The 25,254-nt window shown below is 43.4% G+C and overlaps 1 protein-coding gene across 1 annotated transcript in view; it reads right to left on the reverse strand.

The window, feature by feature from the left end:
* Positions 1-25,254, reverse strand: part of ADD1 (adducin 1) — a 191,368-nt gene that overhangs the window by 92,852 nt on the left and 73,262 nt on the right. The window contains exons 10-11 of the mRNA XM_029606751.1: positions 4,213-4,302; positions 4,097-4,114 (exon numbers count right to left, since the gene is read on the reverse strand). Of these exons, the coding sequence (XP_029462611.1) occupies positions 4,097-4,114; positions 4,213-4,302 (108 nt within the window). The remainder of the gene's footprint in view (positions 1-4,096; positions 4,115-4,212; positions 4,303-25,254) is intronic.

Consider the following 25,254-nt stretch of genomic DNA (forward strand, 5'->3'; position numbering starts at 1 on the left):
CATGCCCACCAACCACCCAATCATCTACATTTCTAATGATTGAATCATACACTACAATGGACATCATAACCCTTTCCTCCTGGGCACATGGCACTGGAGACACATCCTCGGTGTAAGAGGATAAGGCATTACCTGAAGGACAGGTCCTAGTTACAGGATCACTTCCTGCCATACCATGGAGGTGGTCTCCTGTCAGGTGACTCTGCTTCTCCAAAGCAGCACAAGGGCCATTTGACTGGCGTTGGGACTGCTTAACTATGTCTCTGAAGGTTTCCTCTACATACCTCAGTCTCCTCTAGGTCTGCCACTGTGGCCTCTAGAGACTGAACTTGTTCTCTAAAAGCCAGGAGCTCTAGGCACCAGTGCACATGTATAGCATCTCACTAACAGATAATCATACATGTGGCACTTTGTGCAAAAGAATGGATAGCCTCCAGCTTGCTGCTGGACTATCTGTATCATCATTTTACTAAGTTGCTAAAGGTTGGAACTTTTTTTTTTTTTTTTAATAGCCTTCTTCTGTTTTGTAGGCATGAATTATCTTCATTTTCTAATGAAACATAGAAACATAGAAATGACGGCAGAAGAAGACCAAACGGCCCATCCAGTCTGCCCAGCAAGCTTTGCACTATTTTTTTTTTCTCATACTAATCTGTTACTCTTGGCTCTTAGTAAACCTTTGGCTCTATTTCCCTTCCACCCCCACCATTAATGCAAAGAGCAGTGTTGGAGCTGCATCTAAGTGAAATATCTAGCTTAATTAGTTAGGGGTAGTAACCGCCGCAATAAGCACGCTACATCCATGCTTGTTTACCCAGACTATGTGATTCAGTCCTTATTGGCTGTTGTCTGTATATAGATCCACTTTTCTTCATTCCCCCTGCCATTGAAGCAGAGAGCTATGCTGGATATGCACGAAGTATCAGACTTTCTCCCCTGCAGTTGAAGCAGGGAGCTATGCTGGTTATGCATTGATAGTGAAGTATCAGGCTTATTTGGTTTGGGGTAGTAACCGCCGTAACAAGCAAGCTATTCCCCGTTTTTTGTGAATGCTAATCTTTTTTCACATTTCCTCTTGCCGTTGAAGCTTAGAGCAATGTTGGAGTCGCATTAACCGTGTGTATGTTTATTGAATAAGGGTATTATCTCCAGGTAGTAGCTGTCATTCCCGCGAGCCACCCATTCTTCATTCAAGTCCTCTAGACTTTATGGTTCCACAGTGTTTATCCCACGCCCTTTTGAAGTCCTTCACAGTTCTGGTCTTCACCACTTCCTCCGGAAGGGCATTCCAGGCATCCACCACCCTCTCCATGAAGAAATACTTCCTGACATTAATTCTGAGTCTTCCTCCCTGGAGCTTCAAATCATGACCCCTGGTTCTGCTGATTTTTTTCCGATGGAAAAGGTTTGTCGTTGTCTTTGGATCGTTAAAACCTTTTTCAAATATCTGAAAGTCTGTATCATATTACCTCTGCTCCTCCTTTCCTCCAGGGTGTACATATTTAGATTTCTTCAATCTCTTCTCATAAGCCATTCGATGAAGACCTTCCACGTTTTTGGTCACCCTTCTCTGGACCGCCTCCATCTTGTCTCTGTCTCTTTGGAGATACAGTCTCCAGAACTGAACACAGTACTCCAGGTGAGGCCTTACCAAGGACCTGTACAAGGGGATAATACTTCCCTTTTCTTACTCGATATTCCTCTATCTATGCAGCCCAACATTCTTCTGGCTTTAGCTATCGCCTTGTCACATTGTTTTGCCGACTTCAGATCATTAGACACTATCATCCCAAGGTCTCTCTCTCTTGCCCCGTGCACATCAACCCTTCTCCCCCCCATCGAATACAGTTCATTCGGATTTCCATACCCCATATGCATGACAGCTGCTGCTTAGAGGAGCCATCGTTGTTGAAAGCAGACTGAACAATCACAATCTGAGAGGTCAGAAGGATTGGAATATTTATTCATCCTTGGAATTGCCTTCACCTGACTAACCAAAGGCCTAAAAAGTCAAACCTTTTGGGCCTTAACACCTTTTTTTTTTTTAAAGTAGTATTGAATCAACTGGACATGACATATATTCACTTTTATTACTTTCAGTCTGTTAAAATCAGCAAATAGTAATTTTGACTTAAAATTGCAGAAAAATGTCATGTTTAACTTGGTACTATGAAGAAAACACAAGTCCAACTTCAGTCCTCGAGGGCACATAACAGTCAGGTTTCCAGGATAACCCTAATGAATATGTTTGAGAAATGTGCACGGAGTCTGCCTCAATTGAATGAAAATTTATCTCATGCATATTAATCAGGGATATTCTGAAAACCAGATCAGTTTGCACGCCTTAATGACTAGAGTTGGACATCCTTGATTGTAAAGGTTGTGTCAGTTTCTGTTCTATTTAGTGATTCATTAAAACATGCAATTTGACCAAGAATTCCTAAACGTTTGTGCACAACTGTACATGAGGTCATGTAAATGCATATTAATGTATGCAGCAATACTGTTCAAATGTCTATCTTTAGAATAGCTGCATTTTCAGCCAATAAACTTGAAACAAATATTCAGTGCATTAAAAAAAAAGGACATTTTTGAAAAAAACTCTGAACTCTTGATATTTTCAAGATAAAAGGAAACTCCACACACATGAACGTTTCCCCTAACTTGCTCAACAAAATATTCTAAAAAGGACTTTCTGGATGATTCTTTGAAAATTAAAACAAAAAAGTAAGCCATATGATAGCTTGTTCATTGTTATATGAAAGGAGTCAGAAGTTCTCAAGTGTTAATGAATAGGTGTCCACATTACTAAAACTATCCATGCTACTGGAAATCAGGATGAAAGTTTTAGCAAAAGGACCAAAAAGACTCCCATGGGCGTAGAATTTAATCCATCTAAGCCTAATCACTCAATGGCCCATCACAGAAAGTTCAAGGCATATTGGACAGGCTTGCTGATGAACCTTCAACTAGCACCTGTCTTGTACTTGCTCTATAAGAACTTCAATTTAGAATTCTGTCAGTGCAAAAAAAAAAAAAAAAGGAAAAGGAAAAGTATATTGAGTATGTAAGAAATGCATAAACATATTTGGCTACTTGTCTTAGTGTATTTTTGCTAGACAACAATGTCATTCAGTGAAGACCAATGAACTTTTAAATTAGCTTTAAGTATATTGTAGACCAACCGTGTTTATTCAGGTCACAGAAGCTTTTATTGAGCTATAAGGCATTTTTATTTGATCAGTGTCATAATAAGGAAAAAAAAAACAACAACAGTTGCTACTGTTGACCATGACATCATTTATCACATTCGTTTAAAGGGCTCAGTAAGCTATTTTTGTAAGCTAATCACAACATCTATATGTATTTTGGCTCAGCAGCTTTCTCCCTTCCCCTCCCATTCCACCCTCCCATGAAAGCCCTTTGGCCAATTAGTGAACCTGTAGGTAGGGGTATCCATGTAACCAGTCAGGGGTCTCTGGAGTTGTGCTGAAATGACAGTTTTTGTTTTGAGATGGGGGTTGGAAGCTGTTGCCTAGCAGTTTCCTTGTTTAGGCTTACACTCAGAACTGGCATTTACTGGGAATATAGCACCTTCAGCTTTCATTCACAGCTATACAGGGTTTTATTTACTTTTTGAACCTCCTCCCAGTCATTTCCATGACATTTTCCTACCTGAGAGATATAGATCCCCACCCTTAAGTCAGCCATCAGAGGTCAATGTTGCACATGGGTGTGATGCCCTCGGCCTCCCATTCACCTCCCTCCATTTCCAAGGTTGCAAATGTAACAAAAATATTTGAAACAAAAATTCAAAAGTGAAAGAGTCGTCTAAGGAGTGGAGAAAGTATTTACACATTTCATGTAAATAGTTTTGGAAAAATTGCCAGTAAGCCTGACTAGTTTTCAGCAGGATTGTAACAGAGCAGCCTTTTCATATCATGCACTACTTTAGCAATGGATAAAGGAGCAACTCTCATTGACATGCTTGCACTACACAATTAAAGCTCTGTTAAAATTGTTCTTAATGATTTAAAAGATCCTGAGCACTTCTGCAAAAAAAGAAAGAAAAAAATGGGTTGCCTCTAACACTTACCTTATAGATAGATAATCTCTGCCAATTAAAGAATAATTTTATTGCAACATGTTAGGTGACAGAATATATCACACATTAACTTTTAGTTTATTTTACCAAATATTTTATGCACTCACCTGTACAAAACTTCTGTCTACTACTACACCACAAAGAACTTGTGATTGAGGACCAGCAGTTTTGATATCTTGCAAATTTTGCTCCCGAATCTAGAAAGGTAATAGCAGAGCAAAAGAATTTCAATCAACTCCAGAAACATTATCCTCTGATGCACTTTTTAACATAGTAAATGATGACAAAAAAACTACTACTACATATTTCTATAGCGCTACATGACATATGCAGCGCTGTATAAACATACAAAAAGACAGTCCTTGCTCAACAGAGCTTAAAATCTAATAAGCTAAACATATTGGACAAGAGATTTGGGGTATTTCATAAAGCAAGACATTGGTTAAAAATAAAATCAAATCCGTTAACAAGACTAAAAAGCAGACAATCAGGCATAAGATTTAAAAGCGGTTTAAAAAAGGTGGGTCTTTAGATAGGATTTAAACATGGCAAGAGAGGAAGCATGATGCACCAGTTCAGGAAGACTATTCTAAGCACATGGCACAGCCAGGTAGAAAGCACACAGTCTGGAATTGGCAGACAAGGAGAAGGGCACAGATAGGACTGACTTATCAGATGAATGGAGTGCACGAGGAGGGGTGTAGAGAGAGATAAGAGGAGAGGTAGTGAGGTGCTGCAGAGTGAAGGCATTTGTAGGTGAGAAAGAGGAGCTTGAACTGTATATGTGGGAGCAGATAGGGAGCCAATGGAGTGACTTCAGAAGAGGGGTTATATGAGCATAGTGACTTTGGTGAAAGATAAGTCGTGCAGCTGAATTTACGACAGAGTGCAGTGGAGAAAGATGGCTTGCCAGGAGGCCTGTGAGGAGCAAGTTGCAATAATCTAAGCGAGATGAGAGAGTGGATAAGGATTCTCGTAGTGTGTTCAGAAAGGAAAGAACAGATTTTGACAATGTTTTAAAGAAACTCACAAATTCTTGTAATTTATAGGCTTATAAGTCCTCTCAATGTAAATCTACAATTAACCAACCCTAATCATAGAGGAACCTATCATTCATATATTCCAAAATTAAATACTCTCACAATTATATTTGGGAAATTGTATCAGAAAAGCAGTGTGCTCTTACAGTCGTCTGGCTCTTGCCCACAAAGGGCTACAACCAGTTTCGTGTATATGGCACTCACAGTCACCTCATTTACTCTTTCCCATCAGTTACATTTTTTAGAATTTTTTTAAAATTTCAATATTCCACTTGTGTCACCCAAATTTAAAATCACTTTTAACACTCCTTGTTTAAATTAATACCCAACACCTCTGTGCTCCAAAATTTTTATCCTCAATGTTTTTCACCTTTGCTTCAGCGCCTTTTATCACCACACCCGAGCTCCACTCGCGCTTCACTTGCTATTTTCTCGCTGCTGTTCTTGCTGTTTGCTGTTTTATTACGGTGCTGTCTGCCGCTGCATACACGCTATTCTTACTCCCAACATCGACAATGTGTCAGCAGTTATGCCCGCCTTCTTCAGGGGAATCTCTTTCAGTTTCTCGGCCGTACCCGGATCCTTCCCACAGCACACTGATTTAAAGATGGCGCCTCTCGCTCAAATCAGTGGGAAGGGGCCGGGTATGGCCGAGAAACTAAAAGATTCCCCTGAAGAAGGCGGGCATAACCGCTGACACATTGTCGATGCTGGGAGTAAGAATAGCGTGTATGCAGCGGCAGACAGCACCGTAATAAAACAGCAAACAGCAAGAACAGCAGCGAGAAAATAGCAAGTGAAGCGCGAGTGGAGCTCGAGTGTGGTGATAAAAGGCACTGAAGCAATAGTGAAAAACATTGAGGATAAAAATTTTGGAGCACAGAGGTGTTGGGTATTAAACAAGGAGAGTTAAGTGATTTTAAATTTGGGTGACACAAGTGGAATATTGAAATTTTAAAAAAATTCTAAAAAATGTAACTGATGGGAAAGAGTAAATGAGGTGACTGTGAGTGCCATATACACGAAACTGGTTGCAGCCCTTTGTGGGCAAGAGCCAGACGACTGTAAGAGCACACTGCTTTTCTGATACAATTTCCCAAATATAATTGTGAGAGTATTTAATTTTGGAATATATGAATAAAGAAAGAAACAACACATTTTAGCAGTGTTTTGGATATGCGCAGAGAAGGAGTGTGTGCAAGGAGTCAAAGAGGACTCCAAGGTTATGGGATGATGGGACAAGGATGATGACTGTTATCCACAGAAAGAGAAAGGAGGAAGAGGGGAGGTGGACTGTCCAGTTACTCTGACCACTCACTAAGAATGCATCAAGTTACCAGTTAAGAGTGTGAGACTGTCTGCAAGATCTATTTCCTTATCTTTCTCCTCTATACTCCAACATCTTGGATTTGAATTTAATTAGTTGCTTTTCCAAACTCTTGCTCAACGTGAGTCATAATATAGGTACATTAGATATTTTTTTGCCCCATGGGGCTTAAAACTTAAGCTTGCTCCTGAGCAATGGAGATTGAAGTGACTCGTTCAAGGTTACTAGGAGCATCTGTGGGAGAAGCAGGATTTGAACCCTGGCTTTGCTAGTTTTAGGCCCATTCCTCTAACCACCTAAGCTGCTCTTCCATTCCTTGGGTAGATGAACATATAAGATCCCACTTAGCTCCCTCCAGCACCCCTCCTTGTTCCATGTCTAACCACATATCTCTGTAATAATCTAAAAAGCCAGCAACATTAGCATTGTTGTTGGCTGAATATCTAATCTCCTAGGTCCCCTGTGTAGCCTGCTAGACAGATCCAGCTACACAAGTGCCTACATTTCCATTAGGTTTTCTAATTATTTCTGTACTTACAGCCTGCCTGACAAAATCAAATTATGAGCTGTGTCTACCATCATAGTCTGATCTAATAGCCATCATCATGAGTGAGCCCTTTAGGCCACTTGCATAGCTTGCCAAACACCAAGCATCAGTGCTTAGGCTCTTCCTTACTTTGCCTTTTCATTTCCTTCTATGGAAAAGTAAAACTCATATGATATGAACATCACAGAAGGCATAACATTATTCACAGATGAGAAGGGGGCCAGTGACTGTACTACCACAAACTTTTATATTTGTATTTAAACAAAGCTATGCATTATTTGCCATAAGGAATTTGAATACATTAAATACATCAGTATATGAAACTGCAGATGTTATATGTGATAGAACTAATAATACAACATTGTAAATAAGTTTCTTTAGTTTCTCGAATTAGCCCACTTTGCAGCCCTCCTGCTGTAAATACCTCCTTCCTGTAAATACCTCCACCTCAATTATGGTTACTCTACTCTACTTTCTTAGCTGCTATCCCTTCCTCCTCTTTCTATCCCCCTCACTCCCGCCCCTTTTTCTCACCTGCTCCCTCACCCGCTCCCTGTTTTTTGTAATTTTCCTCCTTTCTCAAGTTTATTGTAAACCGGCGTGATGTGCCCGCACAAACACCGGTATATTAAAAGCTGTTAGTTAAACAAACAAATAAATAAATAAATAATAATCATCATTACTGTATACTTCTGAAGTCATTGTCCCTCAGACTTATTTTTCTTCTGCTGGGCAAGGCTCAGAGTCTCCTAAAGCCATTAGTGAGAGCAGGAATCATTTTTTAATTCAGGCCACTTGAATGACAGACTGCCAATTACTAGGGTACATTTAGGCCTTCATTTCAGAAATATAGCATATGATGAAAGATAAGGACCAGAAAGTCAATCTAGCTTTCTCAATTTATTTCATGGTACACCACCATACGTTCTACAGGGTGGCCCATGGAAAAGTAGCCCGCCTCCAATACCAGTTATTGGGGGCAGGCCTCTCTTCCATGGGCCACCCTGTAGTTGATCTCAGACTTTACTTCCTCTTCTTGGCAACTAGGGATTCTATGTTCTTATTCCCATTCTTTCTTGAATTCTGTTACTGTTTTTGCCTCCATCACCTCCAGTGGAAAGGATGTTCCATGCATATACCATTCTTTCTACGAAGAAATATGTGTGTGTGATATTTATGTGTGGCCTGTGGGCACTGAAGAACAGCTAACTGAATGCTATCTTTCTCTGCCGGCTGCACAAACAAGCATTTGTTTTTTAAAACTCATGGGTTAGTTCCACTAATCTCATGATGCATGTGATTAGCAGGTCCAACCTGCAAGATTCCACAGAAGGAAAATCTGGCCAATTGCAGCACGATGCCCCTTCACAGAGGCAGGAGGAAGAGTTGACGACTCTGGGAAGATCACCCTGTTGGAAGCAAGGGGAGGAGAATATGATCATTGCATAGCCCCAGCTCCCTAAGAGGAAGAACAGGCAATCATGGTAAGGCCTCCACCCTGCTGAAGGAAGGATGAAGAATGGGCAGATGGTAGCTCTGGAGACTGTTTTGGCCCCCAAGCTGGCAAAGCTTAAAGTCAGAGGCTAACCTTGGCTCTGTGTAGGCAGCACTATGTTTGACCAGCCCATGAGGGGATTCACAGGATGATAGCTAACTTGACAGAGCGTAGGGAGAATCTCTTTACTTTCTGTGTGTGTTTCCTACTGCCCAGGGGAAGGGGGCATATTGGTGATTACTGGGCACTTTGTGAATTGCCAGGACTGGGGCTGCAAAGCACTTTCCTTCCTGTACACCCTCTTTCTCCCTCTTTCCAGCATGTGCCCACCCCTCCCTCTCTCCTATTCTCCTACTCCTTTCAAGGCTGGAAAAATTCAGAAGTCAGATCACCTGGGTGCCTAAAATTAAGACAAGAAAAAAAATAAAAAAAAAGGAAAAGCAATATTAAAAATATAAAAATTAAAAACCGTATAATCAGCCGCCCAATAAAATGAGTGTGAGAAAGTGAGAACAAACTAAGTAAAACAATTTCCCTGACTCCTAATTCTGAATGGTGCATAATTTTTCTAAAATATTTTCACTCCTGACTCCCTCTTCTATATTTTACCTCATTCTCCATCCACTTCTTTACCCCTCTCTGCTACCCCCATAAAGTGGTTAAATTTAAAGGGAACATAAGAACATGCCATACTGGGGTCCATCAAGCCCAGCATCCTGTTTCCAACAGTGGCCAATCCAGGCCATAAGAACCTGGCAAGTACCCAAAAACTAAGTCTATCCCATGCTACTGATGCCAGTAATAGCAGTGGCTATTTTCTAAATCAACTTAATTAATAGCGGGTAAGAACTTTTCCAAACCTTTATTAAACCCAGCTACACTAACTGCACTAACTATATCCCCTGGCAACAAATTCCAGAGTTTAATTGTGCATTGAGTAAAAAAACGAACTTTTTCCGATTAGTTTTAAATGTGCTTCATGCTAACTTTATGGAGTGCCCCCTAGTCCTTCTATTATCCGAAAGAGTAAATAACAGATTCACTTTTACCCATTCTAGACCTCTCATGATTTTAAACACCTCTATCATATCCCCCCTCAGTCGTCTCTTCTCGAAGTTGAACCGTCCTAACCTCTTTAGTCTTTCCTTATAGGGGAGCTGATCCATCCCCTTGATCATTTTGGTCACCCTTATGTCTGTATCGTCTCCATTGCAACTACGGTATATCTTTTTTTGAGATGCGGCGACCAGAATTGTACACAGTATTCAAGGTGCGGTCTCACCATGGAGCGATAAAGAGGCATTATGACATTTTCCGTTTTATTCACCATTCCCTTTCTAATAATTTCCAACATTGTTTGCTTTTTTGACTGCAGCAGCACACTGAAATGACGATTTCAATGTATTACCCACTATGACACCTAGATCTCTTTCCTGGTTCCATATTAGGAACCTTACACAATGTAAGGTTACACAATGTTAGGTTACTCAATGTAAGGTTCCTAATATGGAACCTTACATTGTGTAACTATAGCATGGATTATTTTTCCCTATTTGCATCACCTTGCACTTGTCCACATTAAATTTCATCTGCCATTTGGATGCCCAATTTTCCAGTATCACAAGGTCTTCCTCCAATTTATCACACTCTGCTTGTGATTTAATTACTCTGAATAATTTTGTATTATCTGCAAATTTGATTACCTCACTCGTCCTATTGCTTCCAGATCATTTATAAATATATTTAAAAGCACGGGTCCCAGTACACTCCACTGCCCACTTCCCTCCACTGAGAAAAATGTCCATTTAATCCTACTCTCTGTTTCCTGTCTTTTAACCAGTTTGTAATCCACGAAAGGACATCACCACCTATCCCATGACTTTTTACTTTTTCTAAGAGCCTCTCATGAGGAACTTTGTCAAATGCCTTCTGAAAATCCAAATACACTTCATCTACCGGTTCACCTTTATTTACATGTTTATTAACCCCTTCAAAAAAGTGAAGCAGATTTGTGAGGCAAGACTTGCCTTGGGTAAAGCCATGCTGACTTTGTTCCATTAAACCATGTCTTTCTATATATTCTGTGATTTTGATATTTAGAACATCTTCCACTATTTTTCCTGGCACTGAAGTCAGGGTAACTGGTCTGTAGTTTCCCGGATCACCCCTGGAGCCTTTTTTTAAATATTGGGGTTACATTAGCCACCCTCCAGTCTTCAGGTACAATAGATGATTTTAATGATAGGTTACAAATTTTTACTAATAGACCTGAAATTTCATTTTTTAGTTCCTTCAGAACCCTGGGGTCTATACCATCCGGTCCAGGTGATTTACTACTCTTCAGTTTCTCAATCAGGCCTACCACATCTTCTAGGTTTACCGTGATTTGGTTCAGTCCATCTGAATCATTACCCATGAAAACCTTCTCCGGTACGGGTACCTCCCCAACATCCTCTTCAGTAAACACCGAAGCAAAGAAATAATTTAATCTTTCCGCGATGGCTTTATCTTCTCTAAGTGCCCCTTTAACTCCTCGATCATCTAACGGTCCAACTGACTCCTTCACAGGCTTTCTGCTTCGGATATATTTTAAAAGGTTTTAACTGTGAATTTTTGCCTCAACAGCCAACTTCAAATTCTCTCTTAGCCTGTCTTATCAATGTCTTACATTTCACTTGCCAACACTTTTGCATTATCCTATTTTCTTCTGTTGGATCCTTCTTCCAATTTTTGAATGAAGATATTTTGGCTAAAATAGCCTCTTTCACCTCATCTTTTAACCATGCCAGTAATCGTTTTGCCTTCCTTCCATCTTTCTTAATGTGTGGAATACATCTGGGCTATGCTTCTAGGATGGTATTCTTTTTTTTTTTTTTTTTTAAACAATGTCCACACCTCTTGCACACTTTTTACCTTTGTAGTTGCTCCTTTCAGTTTTTTTCTAACTTTTTCTCATTTTATCAAAGTTTCTCTTCTGAAAGTTTAGCACTAGAGCCGTGGATTTGCTTACTGTCCTCCTTCCAGTCATTAATTCAAATAATCATATTATGATCACTATTGCCAAGCAGCCCCACAACCATTACCTCTCTCAACAAATCCTGTGCTCCACTGAGAATTAGATCTAAAATTGCTCTCTCTCTCATCGGTTCCTGAACCAATTGCTCCATAAAACTGACACTTATTCCATCCAGGAACTTTATCTCTCTAGCATGTCCCGATGATACATTTACCCAGTCAATATTGGGGTAATTGAAATCTCCCATTATTACTGCACTACCAATTTGGTTAGCTTCCCTAATTTCATTGTCCGTCTCACCATCTTGGCCAGGTGGACGGTAGTATACTCCTATCACTATACTCTTCCCCAAAACACAAGGAATTTCTACCCATAAAGATTAGATTGGGCATTTAGTCTCCTGCAGGATGTTTATCCTTTTGGACTCTATGCCATCCCAGACAAAGCGCCACACCGCCTCCCGGATGCTCCTCTCTGTCATTGCGATATAATTTGTATCCCGGTATAGCACTGTCCCATTGGTTATCCTCTTTCCATCATGTCTCTGAGATGCCAGTTAAGTCTATGTCATCATTCACTGGTATACATTCTAATTCTACCATCTTACTTCATAGACTTCTGGCATTAGCATACAAACATTTCAAAGTGTGGTGTTTGTATTTTCATTCTGCTTTCTAATTGATAGGGATAAATTGGAATTTTTTAGCTTAGGAAAGTTTTTACTTACAAGCACTTGGACTACTTGATTTTATTGGAACCTCACTGTTGGGATGCCCTTATTCTAATGCTTCATTAGTATCCTTTGAAGATACCTCCCTCTGACCCATGCGCTGCTGAGCGACTGCCAACCTTCCCCTTTGTTCTAGTTTAAAAGCTGCTCTATCTCCTTTTTAAAGGTTAGTGCCAGCAGTCTGGTTCCACCCTTGTTAAGGTGGAACCCATCACTTCGGAAAAGACTCACCCTTCCCCAAAAGGTTCCCCAGTTCCTTACAAAACTGAATCCCTCTTCCTTGCACCATCGTCTCATCCACACATTGAGACTCTGGAGCTCTGTCCACCTCTGGGGACCTGCGTCTGGAACAGGGAGCATTTCAGAGAATGCTACCCTGGAGATTCTGGATTTCAGCTTTCTACCTAAGACCCTAAATTTGGCTTCCAGAACCTCCCTCTCACATTTTCCTATGTCATTGGTGCCCACATGTACAACAGTCGGCTCCTCCCCAACGATGTCTAAAATCCTATCTAGGTGACGCGATAGGTCCGCCATCTTCGCACCAGGTAGGCATGTTACCAGGTGATCCTGACGCCCACCAGCCACTCGGCTGTCTACTTTCCTAATAATCGAATCACCAACTATGACGGCCGACCTAACCCTTCCCTCCTGGGCAGAAGCCCTGGGAGACGCATCCTTGGTGCAAAAGGACAATGCACCACTTAGAGAGCAGGTCCTTGCTACAGGATCCTTTCCTGCTGCACCAGGTTGATGCTCTCTGATCATGAGACCTTCTTCCTCCAAGGCTGCCAGTCTGAAGCTGGAACTTGGCTATGTCCCTGAAGGTCTCATCTATATACCTCTGTCTGCCCGAGCTCTTCCAGGTCTGCTACTCTAACCTCCAGAGATCAGACTCGTTCTCTGAGAAACAGGAGCTCTTTGCATCGGATGCACACGTACAACTTCTTACCAGTAGGTAAAAAAATCATACATGTGATACTCTATGCAAAAGACTGGGAGGGCCCCCCTCTTGCTGCTGGATTGCTGCCTTCATCGCACATTTGTTCAGTTCCTGGTTAAGTTTTAGGTGGCCTACAGGGGAATGATCAAACTCTCAATAAGATGTGGGGAATTCGTGAAGTGAAGTTAAAAGGCTGGTTTTTTTTGTGTGTGTGAAAGTGGTACCTGCCTATAAATTAAAGGATGAGCTAGGGGTGGGTGGGAGAGGGATGGGAGGATTGGGAAATACAAACACACTAACTTCTGCTTATTAGCTGCCTTACTGACTAGGAAAAGCACAAACACACAAAATAATATACCCCAATAGCTTACTCTCCCCAAAAAAAAAATTTCTCAAGCAAAACGTATTAATTCCTTTTAGCCACTAGCAAGATGATCCTCTCCTCTCAGTGCTCCCATTGGATTCTCTCAGTAATTATAATTACTGGGTACAGAACGTTTAATAGCAAGTACAATTCCCAGGTTCCAGTGCTGGTCTGAATTGTCTCTGGCAGGTTATATTTCTAGCCTAGTGGTAGGACGTAATGTAGTCTGCTACTGTAGCTGCTGTTTCTCTCAGGATTATATGGGTTTTTCCTATTCATTCTTTTGTGGGAAATCATTTTAAGGAGGAAGTTAGCGTGCGAAAAAGTATTATGCCCTGACAGACAGGAATGAAGCAGAGAAAATCAGATATTATTAGTGTAATTATTTAATATAAGGCCTATAGGTTCTGAGAATACATATGCCATTTTTCTTAGCCTGCTTGTAACAAAAAAAATTGTAACAAAATAGGTCCTGAGATCAAATATATTGGAGAGTGGTTATTCAGAAAGGCTAACTGCAGATATCTGAGGAAAACAGGACTTAGCCTTCAGGCCACACCTCACTGTTTGCTGCTGATGCAATAACGAAGTTGGTGCCTTAACGAGCACATGGGGAGTGGTCCGGAGAAAGGAACTAGACAAAGGTCAGAAGAATTAACTTAAAGAGCAACAGTTGTTTGAAATAAGAGAACCAACAGCTCAGAGCGAAAGCTTTTTGGACATTACCAGTGTTAATGAAATGACCCATGAAGTAGAGAAAAGCTTTTTGGACATTATCAATGGTTAATGAAGTGACCAATGAGTTGTTGCTATTTTCCATCGTGTTTCCAGATTTTCTAAAATATCTTACATTGGGAAATGTGAGGAAAGTATTTTGTGTAGATATTCTTTAATGCAGACTTAATCTTGTATGCTTTTTATTGCTTATTCTCAGAGTTAAGTAAAGTTTCTATACTTATAAGTAACAGGTCGATACAGTAAGGCCGCGTTAGAAAGAGTGCGGCAGTGCCGGGCGCACCCTCGTTTGCCGCACGCACAGTTCTGGTCACATACCGCTCGATACTCTATTTAAATTGCTTGCAAATGCAAGCCGCGTTTGCGAAGCGTTAGGCCCGCGTAACCCATTTTACTGTATAGGCGCTTAATACAGCGCCTATACAGTATCCTGGGTGCGCTGGTACCTGTCATTTCAAATGTCATTTCAACTGACATTTGAAATGACAGGTACCAGGAAGTGGATGGTTCCCCCCCTCCCTAAGCAGCAGGGCGAAAATTAAAACAAAAGGGAATAAAGTGTAAAAAAAAGTAAACTTACTGGCGGGAGCCGGCAGGCGCGCGTTCGAGGCGGGAGAGAGTTCATCGAAGCAGGAGCCGGCAGGCGCACATGCTGTCATCGAGGCGGGAGCCGGCGGGCGTGCGTTCATCCAGGCGGCGGCGGGAGCCGGGGGGCGCGCGTTCATCCAGGCGGCGGCGAGAGAGCATTCATCCAGGCGGCAGCGGCAGGAGCCGGCGGGTGCGCGTTCATCCAGGCGGCGGCGCGTGCATTCATCCAGGCGGCGGCGGGAGCCGGCAGGCGGGTGCGCGTTCATCCAGGCGGCGGTGGCGGGAGCCGGCGGGCGTGCGTTCATCCAGGCGGCGGCAGCGGGAGCCGGCGGGCGTGCGTTCATCCAGGCGGAGGGAGCCGGCGGCGAAAGCGGCCTCCAGCAGCCCCCGCCGGCAGTGAATGAATGCACGCCTGTGTACGCCTGTGCAATTTCGGCGCTCAAGGAGGTGCATTAGCGAACGCCGATGTCACATGCCGTGACGTCAAGCGTCGTGACGTCACGGCATGTGACATCGGCGTTCGCTAATGCACCTCCTTGAGCGCCGAAATTGCATGGGCGTACACAGGCAGGCGTGCATTCATTCACTGCCAGCGGGGGCTGCTGGAGGCCGCTTTCGCCGCCGGCTCCTTCCGCCTGGATGAACGCACGCCCGCCCGCCGGCTCCTGCCGCCGCCTGAACGCACGCACGCCCACCTGCCCGCCGCCGCCTGGATGAACGCGTGCCGACCCGCCCACCGGCTCCCGCCACCACTGCCTAGATGAACACACTCCTGCCGCCGCCTGGTTGAACACGCGCCTTCCCGCCACCTGGATGAACGCGTGCCCGCTGGCTCCCGCCTCTATGACCACACGCCCGCCCACATGGAGATGGGGGATTCGGAAAGTGACATCCAAGGTATTTATAACAACTTTACCAACAACTTGTTTTAAGTTCATTTAAGGAATCGCATGTGTAGTGCAATGATTCACAATATCATGTAAAAAAAAAAAAAAAAAAAGGGGGGGGGGGGCTAGCCGACAATAATAAAATAGACATGGACAGTAAATAAGAGATTAAAAGCTGCCCTTTCATATATTTAATGGTTTAAAGGTTTATAGGTTTTCTTTTGAGGGAAAGTTTGCCGTCTACCCTTAACCTTTGCCTCTAACGCAGGGGTAGGGGTAGGCGGTAAGTTAGCAGGTTAAAAGCGGGGCAAAATGGCAGGGTAAAATAGCGATAGTCGGGGCGCGCGTTACTGTATGGGAGGGAATAGCTAATTCGATCATTTACATCTGATATACATGCCGCGTGCGGAAGGGGTTACCCGGGGATTTAAAGAGGCAGTAAGGATGGATTAAAGGGGATAGTGTATCGCGGGTTGGACTAACGCGTCCGAAAAGTGAGTAGAAAGCCGGTTAGGAGCAGGGTAACCGCGGCCGCACTTTACTGTATTGAGCTGTAAGTGTGTTGTGTATTCTATGACATATAACCTACCAGTCAGCCACCCTACCCTTTTACATTTGGCATCATGAATAGGATTTTATGTCACAATTACATTTTTGCTTGATTGTTAAGTAATCATGTTTAAGAAAAATAATTCTATTACACATACACTGTTGATTCCGGGCTGGTTCCCGGTTTTGTGTAGCAGAGCAACTTGCTAGGTCTAATGTAACGTGTGATCAGTGGGAAAAGGAGATGCGACCCTTAGAGGTAAAGGTGTCCACAATTTTAGAAAGAATATGGTTGGAAAAATTAGATGTGAATGGGGCATGTGCATGTTGGTTATTGTTACAAACTAATGTTCAGCAACATAATGAGAATGGGATGGTGCAGGGTCAGATTGCCTTTTTGGAAAAACAGAATCAGGACTATAAGGTACAGCAGGGTTCCTTACCTGTAACAGGTGTTCTCCCAGGACAGCAGGATGTAGACCTCACATATGGGTGATGTCACTGGATGGAGCCCCATCACAGAAAACTTTTCTGTCAAAGTTTCTAGAACTTTTGACTGGCATACAGAGCATGCCCAGCATGCCATGATCCCTGTGTCCACAGGGATCTCTCCTTTCAGACTCGTTTGTAGCAAAAAGAGCGAACAAAAAAATAAAATAAAAAAGTTCGGACCCAACTCCGCAGGGTAGCGGGTGGGTTTCGTGAGGACTACATCCTGCTGTCCTAGGAGAATACCTGTTACAGGTAAGCAATTCTGCTTTCTCCCAGGACAAGCAGGATGGTAGTCCTCACATTTGGGTGATTAGCAAGCTACAGGCTGACTCATATTACAACAGGCCAATAGCAGACAACTCGTGCAGCAGGCACAAAACTTGGGGTGCTATTGGCAATGATGAGGCAGCCTGAAATCACAGCAGGTGATTGTGGAAGGAGTTGGAGATTATACTGGAACAAAGGTTTTCAAGACAGATTGGCCAAAGGCAGAGTTTTGATGACTTCCTTTTCTAAACAGTAGAGGGCTGTGAATGTGTGAAGAGAACTCCATGTCGCAGCCTAGCAGATGTCGGCAATTGGTACTGAACGACAGTGTGCTACTGATGTTGCCATGGCACTTACAAAATGTGCCTGCACTCACCCTGGAGAGGAAGGCCTGCTTAGTCATAGCAGAATTTGATACAGCCTGCTAGCCAGTTGGAAAGAGTTTGTTTGCTCACTGCAACTCCCAGCTTGTTTTTGTCAAAAAGAAACAAAGAGTTGGATGGATTTCCTATGGACTGCAATATGGTCTAGACAGAATGCAAGTGTATGCTTACAGTCCAGGGTGCAAAAACCTCTCGCCCTAGTAAGAGTGAGGCCTTGGGAAAAGGGTGGGCAGACTATAGACTGAGTAAGGGGAGAGACTGGGTCCACCTTAGGAAGAAATTTAGGGGGAGTACGGAGGACCACTCGGTCACAGAGGAACCTAGTGTAGGGTGAGTATGCAACTAGGGCTTGTAACTCACTGACCCTTTTAGCAGAGGTGATGGCTACAAGGAAAAGAATTTTCCATGTTAGAATTTTAATGTTATAGGAATGCAAAGGCTCGAACGGGGAACGCATGAGCATTGTAAGCACTACATTTAGGCCCCATTCCGTAACCAGTGATCATAGAGGAGGCTTAAGTTGTAGAAAACCCATGATAAGCCAACTCACAAGGGGTTGAGCCGTGCACAGGGCATCCCCTAATCACTGGTGGTACGCTGAGATGGAACTGAGGTATACCCATGTGGAGGATGTCTGGGGAGCAGAATCCGAAAGGTATCCTAGATAGCCTAATAGAGATGGAGTGGGGCAGGAAAAAAGGGGCAACACCTTTTTGTGCACGCCATTTGGTAAATCTTGCCCATTTCGAATGTTAAGATTTACATGCGGAAAGTTTTCGTGAAGCTACAAGTACCTGAGAATATCAGTGTTATGAGGTTGACTTGTGGGCAGGCGAATTGGTTCCTGGAGTGATAGGTTGAGAAGTATGGAGAGCATACTTGTCGAGGCCACGGGGTTATGGGAATCATTGAAAACCTGTCCTGCTGTAGCTTCACACGAGCTTTGGTTATGAGTGGTACAGGAAGAAATGCATATAGGAGGCATTTGTTGCGTTACCCATGGACGCCTTTGCTCGCCCCTGCATTTCGAAGCCTGTACAGGGAGCAGAATTTGTCCACTCTGTGGTTCGATTCAAATGCAAGAGGTAGATGGTTGGTTGACCTCAGCGCTAGAAGATTTTGCTCGCTACACATGGATTCAGAGTCCACTTGTGGGGATGGAGACATCGATTGAGATGGTCTGTTAATATGTTCGGTATCCCTGTTAGACAAGTGGCCCGGAGATGCATGGAGTGTGCAAGGGCCCAGGCTCAGAACCGCATGGCTTCCTGGCAGAGCAGATAAGATCTTGTGCGGCCCTGATTCTTCGAGTACCACATTGCCACTATGTTGTCTGTCTGTATCCACAAAGTTTTGCGTGAGAGGCAATGTTTGAAGGCATAAAGGGCATAATGTATGGCTTGATGCTCCAGGAAGTTGAAGTGAGACTTTTCATGGAGTGGCGTCGATGCATTTTGGGTCTGGAGGATGTTGATACGAGCTCTCCCACCGAAGTTGGATGGAATCATTGCCAAGATCATCTGAGGATTTGGTTACTGGATCGGTGATATGGATCAGGGACAAAAGCGGTTGAACAGCTTAGAGCCAGTGAAATCTTAAAATCCACTGAGTTTTTCTCATGGCTAGTCTGGCCATAGGAGTGACGTGGATCACGGAAACCTTGTGGCCCAGCAATGGAAGAATTGATGGGCTGAGCTATATTGCATGCGCACAGAGATGTGGACAATTTGATAGGATGTCTGTGCGGTTGTTGGGCAGGAAGGCCGTTGCGACTGTAGTGCCCAGATCTGCTCCATATGGGATTTATGGTAGTTGATCAGAATTCCCAGCCAAATGTAGAAGATTTATAGTGAGTCTTAGAGAATTTAGAACTCCTTGTTTGGATTGACTCCTTATTGGGCAGTCATCCAAAGTAAGGAACATGTGACTGCTGCTGTTCTTTGTAGATGAGCGGCAGTCACTGCTAGGCATTTGGTGAAATATACAAGTTATCGAAGTTAGTTCGAATGGCAGGATTTGGTATTGAAAATGTTGTTGGCTCACTATGAAGCACATAGAAAGTCCAGAGAATAGAGGCAAACCTCTTGTTATAGTAAGGAAAGCATGGTGCCGAGACACACCATTTTGAGCTTTTCTTTCTGAAGAAATTTGTTGAGATTTGAGGTCCAGGATGGGTGGAGGTTGCCTGTTTTCTTTGAAAGTAGGAAATAGCGGGATTAAAATCCTCTGCCTTGTTGCATCCAGGGAATGGTATCCCGAGCCCTGGTCCTCAGTGAGATGGACCGTTCTGTTCTCTGGCAAATTTGAAAAATCCAGGAGCCTGCCCGGCTGGCGGAGCTGTGTGATCTGGATATCAGTTGGTCTCATGCGGGAGCGATAAGAGGTCCTTCTAGCATCCCTGTTTGCTGTGCAAGAAACAGAGAGCTGTCGCAGGGTCTTGTAATTGAGCCACTGTCTGTTGGACCTTGTGCACGAAGAGATTATCTGTAGTGCATGGCAGATCAATTAGTTTATCTTGGACTTCGGGCCATAAATCAGGGGCCGTAAGCCAGGTTCACCATCTAGCACAGAGTCCTGTTGCTGGCAATGGGAAGATGTTTTGAAGTAATCACACGTTGCTCGAAGTTAATGTGGATGGTGTTGTGTCAAATATAGCTGGTAAATAGCAATATGTGACATCAATATAGTTCTTGGGAGAAGTTACGACCTAGACCTTCCCGAAAACTTCTGGTCCTTTTTTAGTGACCAGGTCGAAAGGGATGGTTTCAGATACATCCTTTACTTAGGTCTCGATGGGATTGGAACTGAAGCAGGATTAGAGTGCCCATCGCCATTCGAGGATCCCGGGATAGGTATAGGGGTCCGTGGAGGCTCAGGACGACGAGTCTGCATCGATAAATTAGGCTATCGTTGGTAGGTGCCACAACGAGGCGGTGCCACAATGGTGTGAATATCGATGGCTCTGGTGTTAGTAGATTCCAGAAGGCATCGAGGACAGCCTAACAGACGAAGACGTACAGCCTGACAGACGAAGACGTACATCTCCTCCCTGGAAGCTGGTATAGGTAGCGCAGCTACAGGGGGAGACAGGCTAGGCATTATTGGCACTTCCACATGAATCTGTGGTGGCTCAGTACCCGGCACCGGTGTCGGTGGGGAACACCTCGGTGCCGGGTAATGAGCCACCACAGATTCTTGTTACCGGGCCCGCTTCGCAACTGGCTCAATGGACATTGATGCTGGTGTGGTATCAGTGCCGGCACCGAACGCGGAACTATGTCTGTGCCAGCGATGATGTTTCCCTCGGTGCTCAGCCAGTCATTCTCCAGCACTGAGGAAGATGCCCTCGCTGTCCTGGATGGCATTGGTGACGGTCACCGTGCCTCTTCTGCTCCTGGCATTGTTTGTTGCCCAAGGATTACATGGGGCTCTGGTTTAGAACCTGAAGCATGGGGTGTTTTCTTTAGATGAGGGCATCGATGTAGGTGCAGATGGCGGCTTCGATAGTATCAACGGGGGCATCGATGGGTGCATGGACTGCGGCCCTGGCGGCAACGGGAACCATGGACATCCCAATCCCTCTAGCTCCGATGGACCCGGTGGAAGATCACAGCAAGGACACTCGCGGGCATTGTGGGGTGGACCGAGGGTGATAGACATAGGGAGAAAAGAGGGCCATAATCTGGTTGGTATCCCGGGGGAACCGATAGTGAGGTAACAGGAACCGACCAGAAAACAGGGCATAGTACTCACCAAGCGTCGATGAAATGTACGTGAATGTACATGAAGGGAGACCCGTGTAGGGAAACTATTTATGAAGTAAAACTGTAAGTGTTTCCGTGAGGAAAAGTTGTGAGAAAAATCTCACAGAGCTCCTAAACTCGAGGCAAACTGCAGCGCGGGAAAAAAAAAAAAAAGAGACTGAAGGGAGAGGCCACCATTATAAGGGGTAACCCATATCGATACAGGGGCCAACCAGTAAAGCTGGAAGGATACGGAGGTTCTATTACAACAGGTATGCAGGTCCTAGCACATGTAATTACAGAGGATGGTCAATGACTGTCTCTTCCTGTTATCATTGCTCCCCAGAAAGATTGCATATTAGGCATTGACTTTATCAAACAATTTGAATGGGAAGTTAAACAAGGACGGATGTTTATCCGCCCAAAACAAACCTTGGTGTCTGCTGTTCATGTTGGTTGTCTTCCCGAGTGTGTATGCATTCCCAAACCTAAAGAAATTTCTCATTCTGACCAGTTTAAAACCAAATGTCCACCAGAAGTTTTGCAGACAACTACTGAGTAGTGACATTAGTGAAATCTCCGTTTAATAGTCCAGTCTGGCCAGTGTTAAAACCAGATAGATCTTGGCGCCTTACAGTGGATTACTGTAAGTTGAATGCTATCATCCCACCACTTCATGCTGCTGTCCCACCTGATACATGCCAACCAAGAACATAATGGTACCTGGTATGCTGTGGTAGATATTAGTAATGCATTTTTTAGTATTCCTATTGTCCCTTCTAATCAGGAGATGTTTGCCTTCTAATGGTTCGGGCAACAATATACTTTAACAGACTGCCATGGGGATATATACATAATCCAATCGTTTATCATGAAGAGGTTGGATACACATTGGAACGGTTAACTTCTAAGTTGCCGGGTTCCATAAAGTTACATCATAATGTAGATATCATCTTACTTCAGAGAAGAGACGCACAGGAAATTGTTGAAGCTTTAGCCCTTCTATGTCAGGAATTAGAAAAAGATGGGTGGTAAATAAATCAGACAAAAGTCCAGGAACCCAGTCAAGATGCGAAATTTCTGGGTATATGGTGGTAGGCAGGTAAACGTATTCCGGAATCAGTGATGAATATAATCCAACAATTTGCAGCCCCTACCTCACAGAAGGAGGTACAGTGAGTTTGTGATATTTTTAATTTCTGGCAGAATCATGTACCACATCTCATAGATACTGCATCCTCTATATGCTGGTGGCTGAAAGGAATCAGTAAGTTTTTGCTTGGGACATTGACTTTTTTAAAAGTATTGGGGCAAAGTTAACTATTTGGGAATATTATTTAGTGTGTTTGTGTGTTTGTGCCTTTAATAGTCAGAAAGGCAGTGAATAAACAAGTTAGACTGTTTGCATTTTTAAATAGTCAGTCAATAAGGTAGCAGTAGGTAGGCAGCGAATAAACAAGTTAGACTGTTTGTATTTTTAGTCAGTCAATAAGGTAGCAGTAGGTAGTGTGTTTATTTTTAAAAGTCTGCAGAACTGAGTGTTCTCCAGACTTTTAAAGAGCTGAGTGTTTGTATTTAATACTGAGTGCTTGTATTGAAAAAAACAAAAAAAAACCCACAAAAAAACCCCCACCCCCAAAAAGTAGCCAGAAGCTAGAAATAAGCTAGGAGCAGTATATACCAAAGTAAAAAAGTTGAATAGTTCAGCTCAGTTACTCACCTTGGAAAGGTGTTGAGGTAGTGTGATTGGGTTTGAATAAGGACCAAAATTTGTTCTTTTTTACTCAACGCACAATTTATTGGGCTTTGATTGAGACTAATTAGATTACTGGGGAACGGGATATTACTCTGAGAACACAAATTCCAATTATGACATGGGTAAATTCAGAGCACACCACTGCATTAACTGGTACTGCCCTTACAGCTTGCCTTTTAAAATGGAAATGGTATATTGCTAACTGTGTCCGAGGTTCCTCCCCTGGACTATCCAAAATTCATGAAAAAGTTATGGAAGTCCCTTGTTTCTCTGAAGTGCCTCCAGTATTAGATAGTACTCCACCTCATAGTCCGGTCTTAGAAGCCCCGGAATACGATACTCTGACCACAGAACAAAAACTTCTTGCCTGCTTCACTGATGGCAGTTGTTGTTATAATCAGGGACAGAGAAAATGGAAGGCCGCAGAGCTTACTCTCCTGTTCAGGAACATCGATGCAGGGAGGGTGTAGGGCAAAGTAGCCAATATGCAGAGCTAAATGCAGCACTTCTAGCCCTTCAATCGGCACAAAATGATGAGGATAGCTCCTGTTACATATACACAGACTCTTGGGCAGTTTATAAAGGACTGTTACCTTGTATGGCAAAGTGGCATCAGGATGCATGGCAGATTAAAGGAAAACCTCTTTGGGGTAAAGATCTCTGGCCTCAAATTTGGAAAATCTGTCAGGAGATGCAGGTTTATGTTAGACAGGTAGATGCACATGTAGGTAAAGATGATGGTGAGTACCCAAGAGTACCCATAATCAGGCTGCTGATCAATATGCAGCCATTCATTAAGTCAGCATAGGAAACTATGTGCATGAAGCATCAGGTCATTTGGGTACTGGTAATATGTTGCAATGGGCTTATTTTAAACAGACCTGCAACGCCTCCTGGCAGAGAGGGAAGGAGCCCATGCCTCCCTGACTGTTGATGTACCACATCACCACTTGGTTGTCCGTTCTGATGAGGACTACCTTGGAGGAGAGCCTGTCCTGGAAGGCCAACACAGGGCATACCGGATCACCCACAACTCCAGAAAATTTATCTGGCAATGGGTCTAGGCCGCAGTCTAAAGGCCCTGAGTATGTAGGCCATCCGTGTGGGTCCTCCAGCCCTGAGGCGAGGCATCGGTGGTGAGGGTCACCTGGGGAAGGGCAGGTTGGAATGGGACTAGAAACTTTGACAAAAGTTTTCAGTGCCGGGCTCCATCTGATAATGTTACCCACATGTGAGGACTACCATCCTCCTTGTCCTAGGAGAAAAGTTAGAACATTAATGCAACCAAGGGCAGAACGCTTTTTTGGTTTGGGGGGGGGGGGGGGAACCAACCTCCGCCCCAGCTCTATCTCAACTCCACCCACATTCCCATTTTTTTTACTTTACTTTTAATGTTAATGTCATTCTATTTTACATATATTCTTTGCATAAATCAGTGAATGATGAGATAGACATAATTGGCATCTCAGAGACCTGGTGCAAAGAGGATATATCAGGTTACAAATTATACCGCAATGATAGGGAGGTTCAACTTGGTGGGGGTGTAGCACTTTATGTCCAGGAGGGTATAGAGACCAACAGGATGAAGATCATATAAGAAACTAAATGCTCAGTAGAATCTAAATGGGTAGAAATCCTATGTGTGTTGGGTAAGAGTATAGTGATAAGATTATAATATCTTCCACCTGGCCAAAATGATCAGACAGATGATGAAATGTTGAGAGATCAGGGAAGTTAACCAATTTGGCAGTGCAGTAATAATGGGAGATTTCAATTACCCCAATATTGACTGGGTAAATGTACCATCAGGACATGCTGACATAAAATTCCTGGATGGAATAAACGACTGCTTCATGGAGCAACTGGTTCAGGAACCAACGAGAGGGGAGCTATATTAGATTTAATTCTTAGTGGAACGCAGGATTTGGTGAGAAAGGTAACAGTGGGGCCACTTGGCAATAGTGATCATAACGATCAAATTTGAGCAAATGACTGGAAGGGAGACAACATATAAATCTACAGCTCTAACACTAAACTTTCAAAAGGGAAACTTTGATAAGATGAGGAAAATATTTAGGAAAAAACTGAAAGGTGAAGCTGCAAAGGTTAAAAGTGTACAATATGTGTGGACATTGTTTAAAAATACAATCTTAGAAGCGTAGTCCAGATGTATTCTGTTAGGAGACAAATCAGTACCTCCGACTTGCCCTCAACCTCCCGACATGATCAGGGCCATGTCTGGCATGGCTGCGCACTGCAGCGTGCCACGCAGGCCAATGCAGTCAGG

This window comes from Rhinatrema bivittatum, chromosome 1 (assembly GCF_901001135.1).
Source record: "Rhinatrema bivittatum chromosome 1, aRhiBiv1.1, whole genome shotgun sequence".
In the NCBI taxonomy this organism is placed as follows: domain Eukaryota; kingdom Metazoa; phylum Chordata; class Amphibia; order Gymnophiona; family Rhinatrematidae; genus Rhinatrema; species Rhinatrema bivittatum.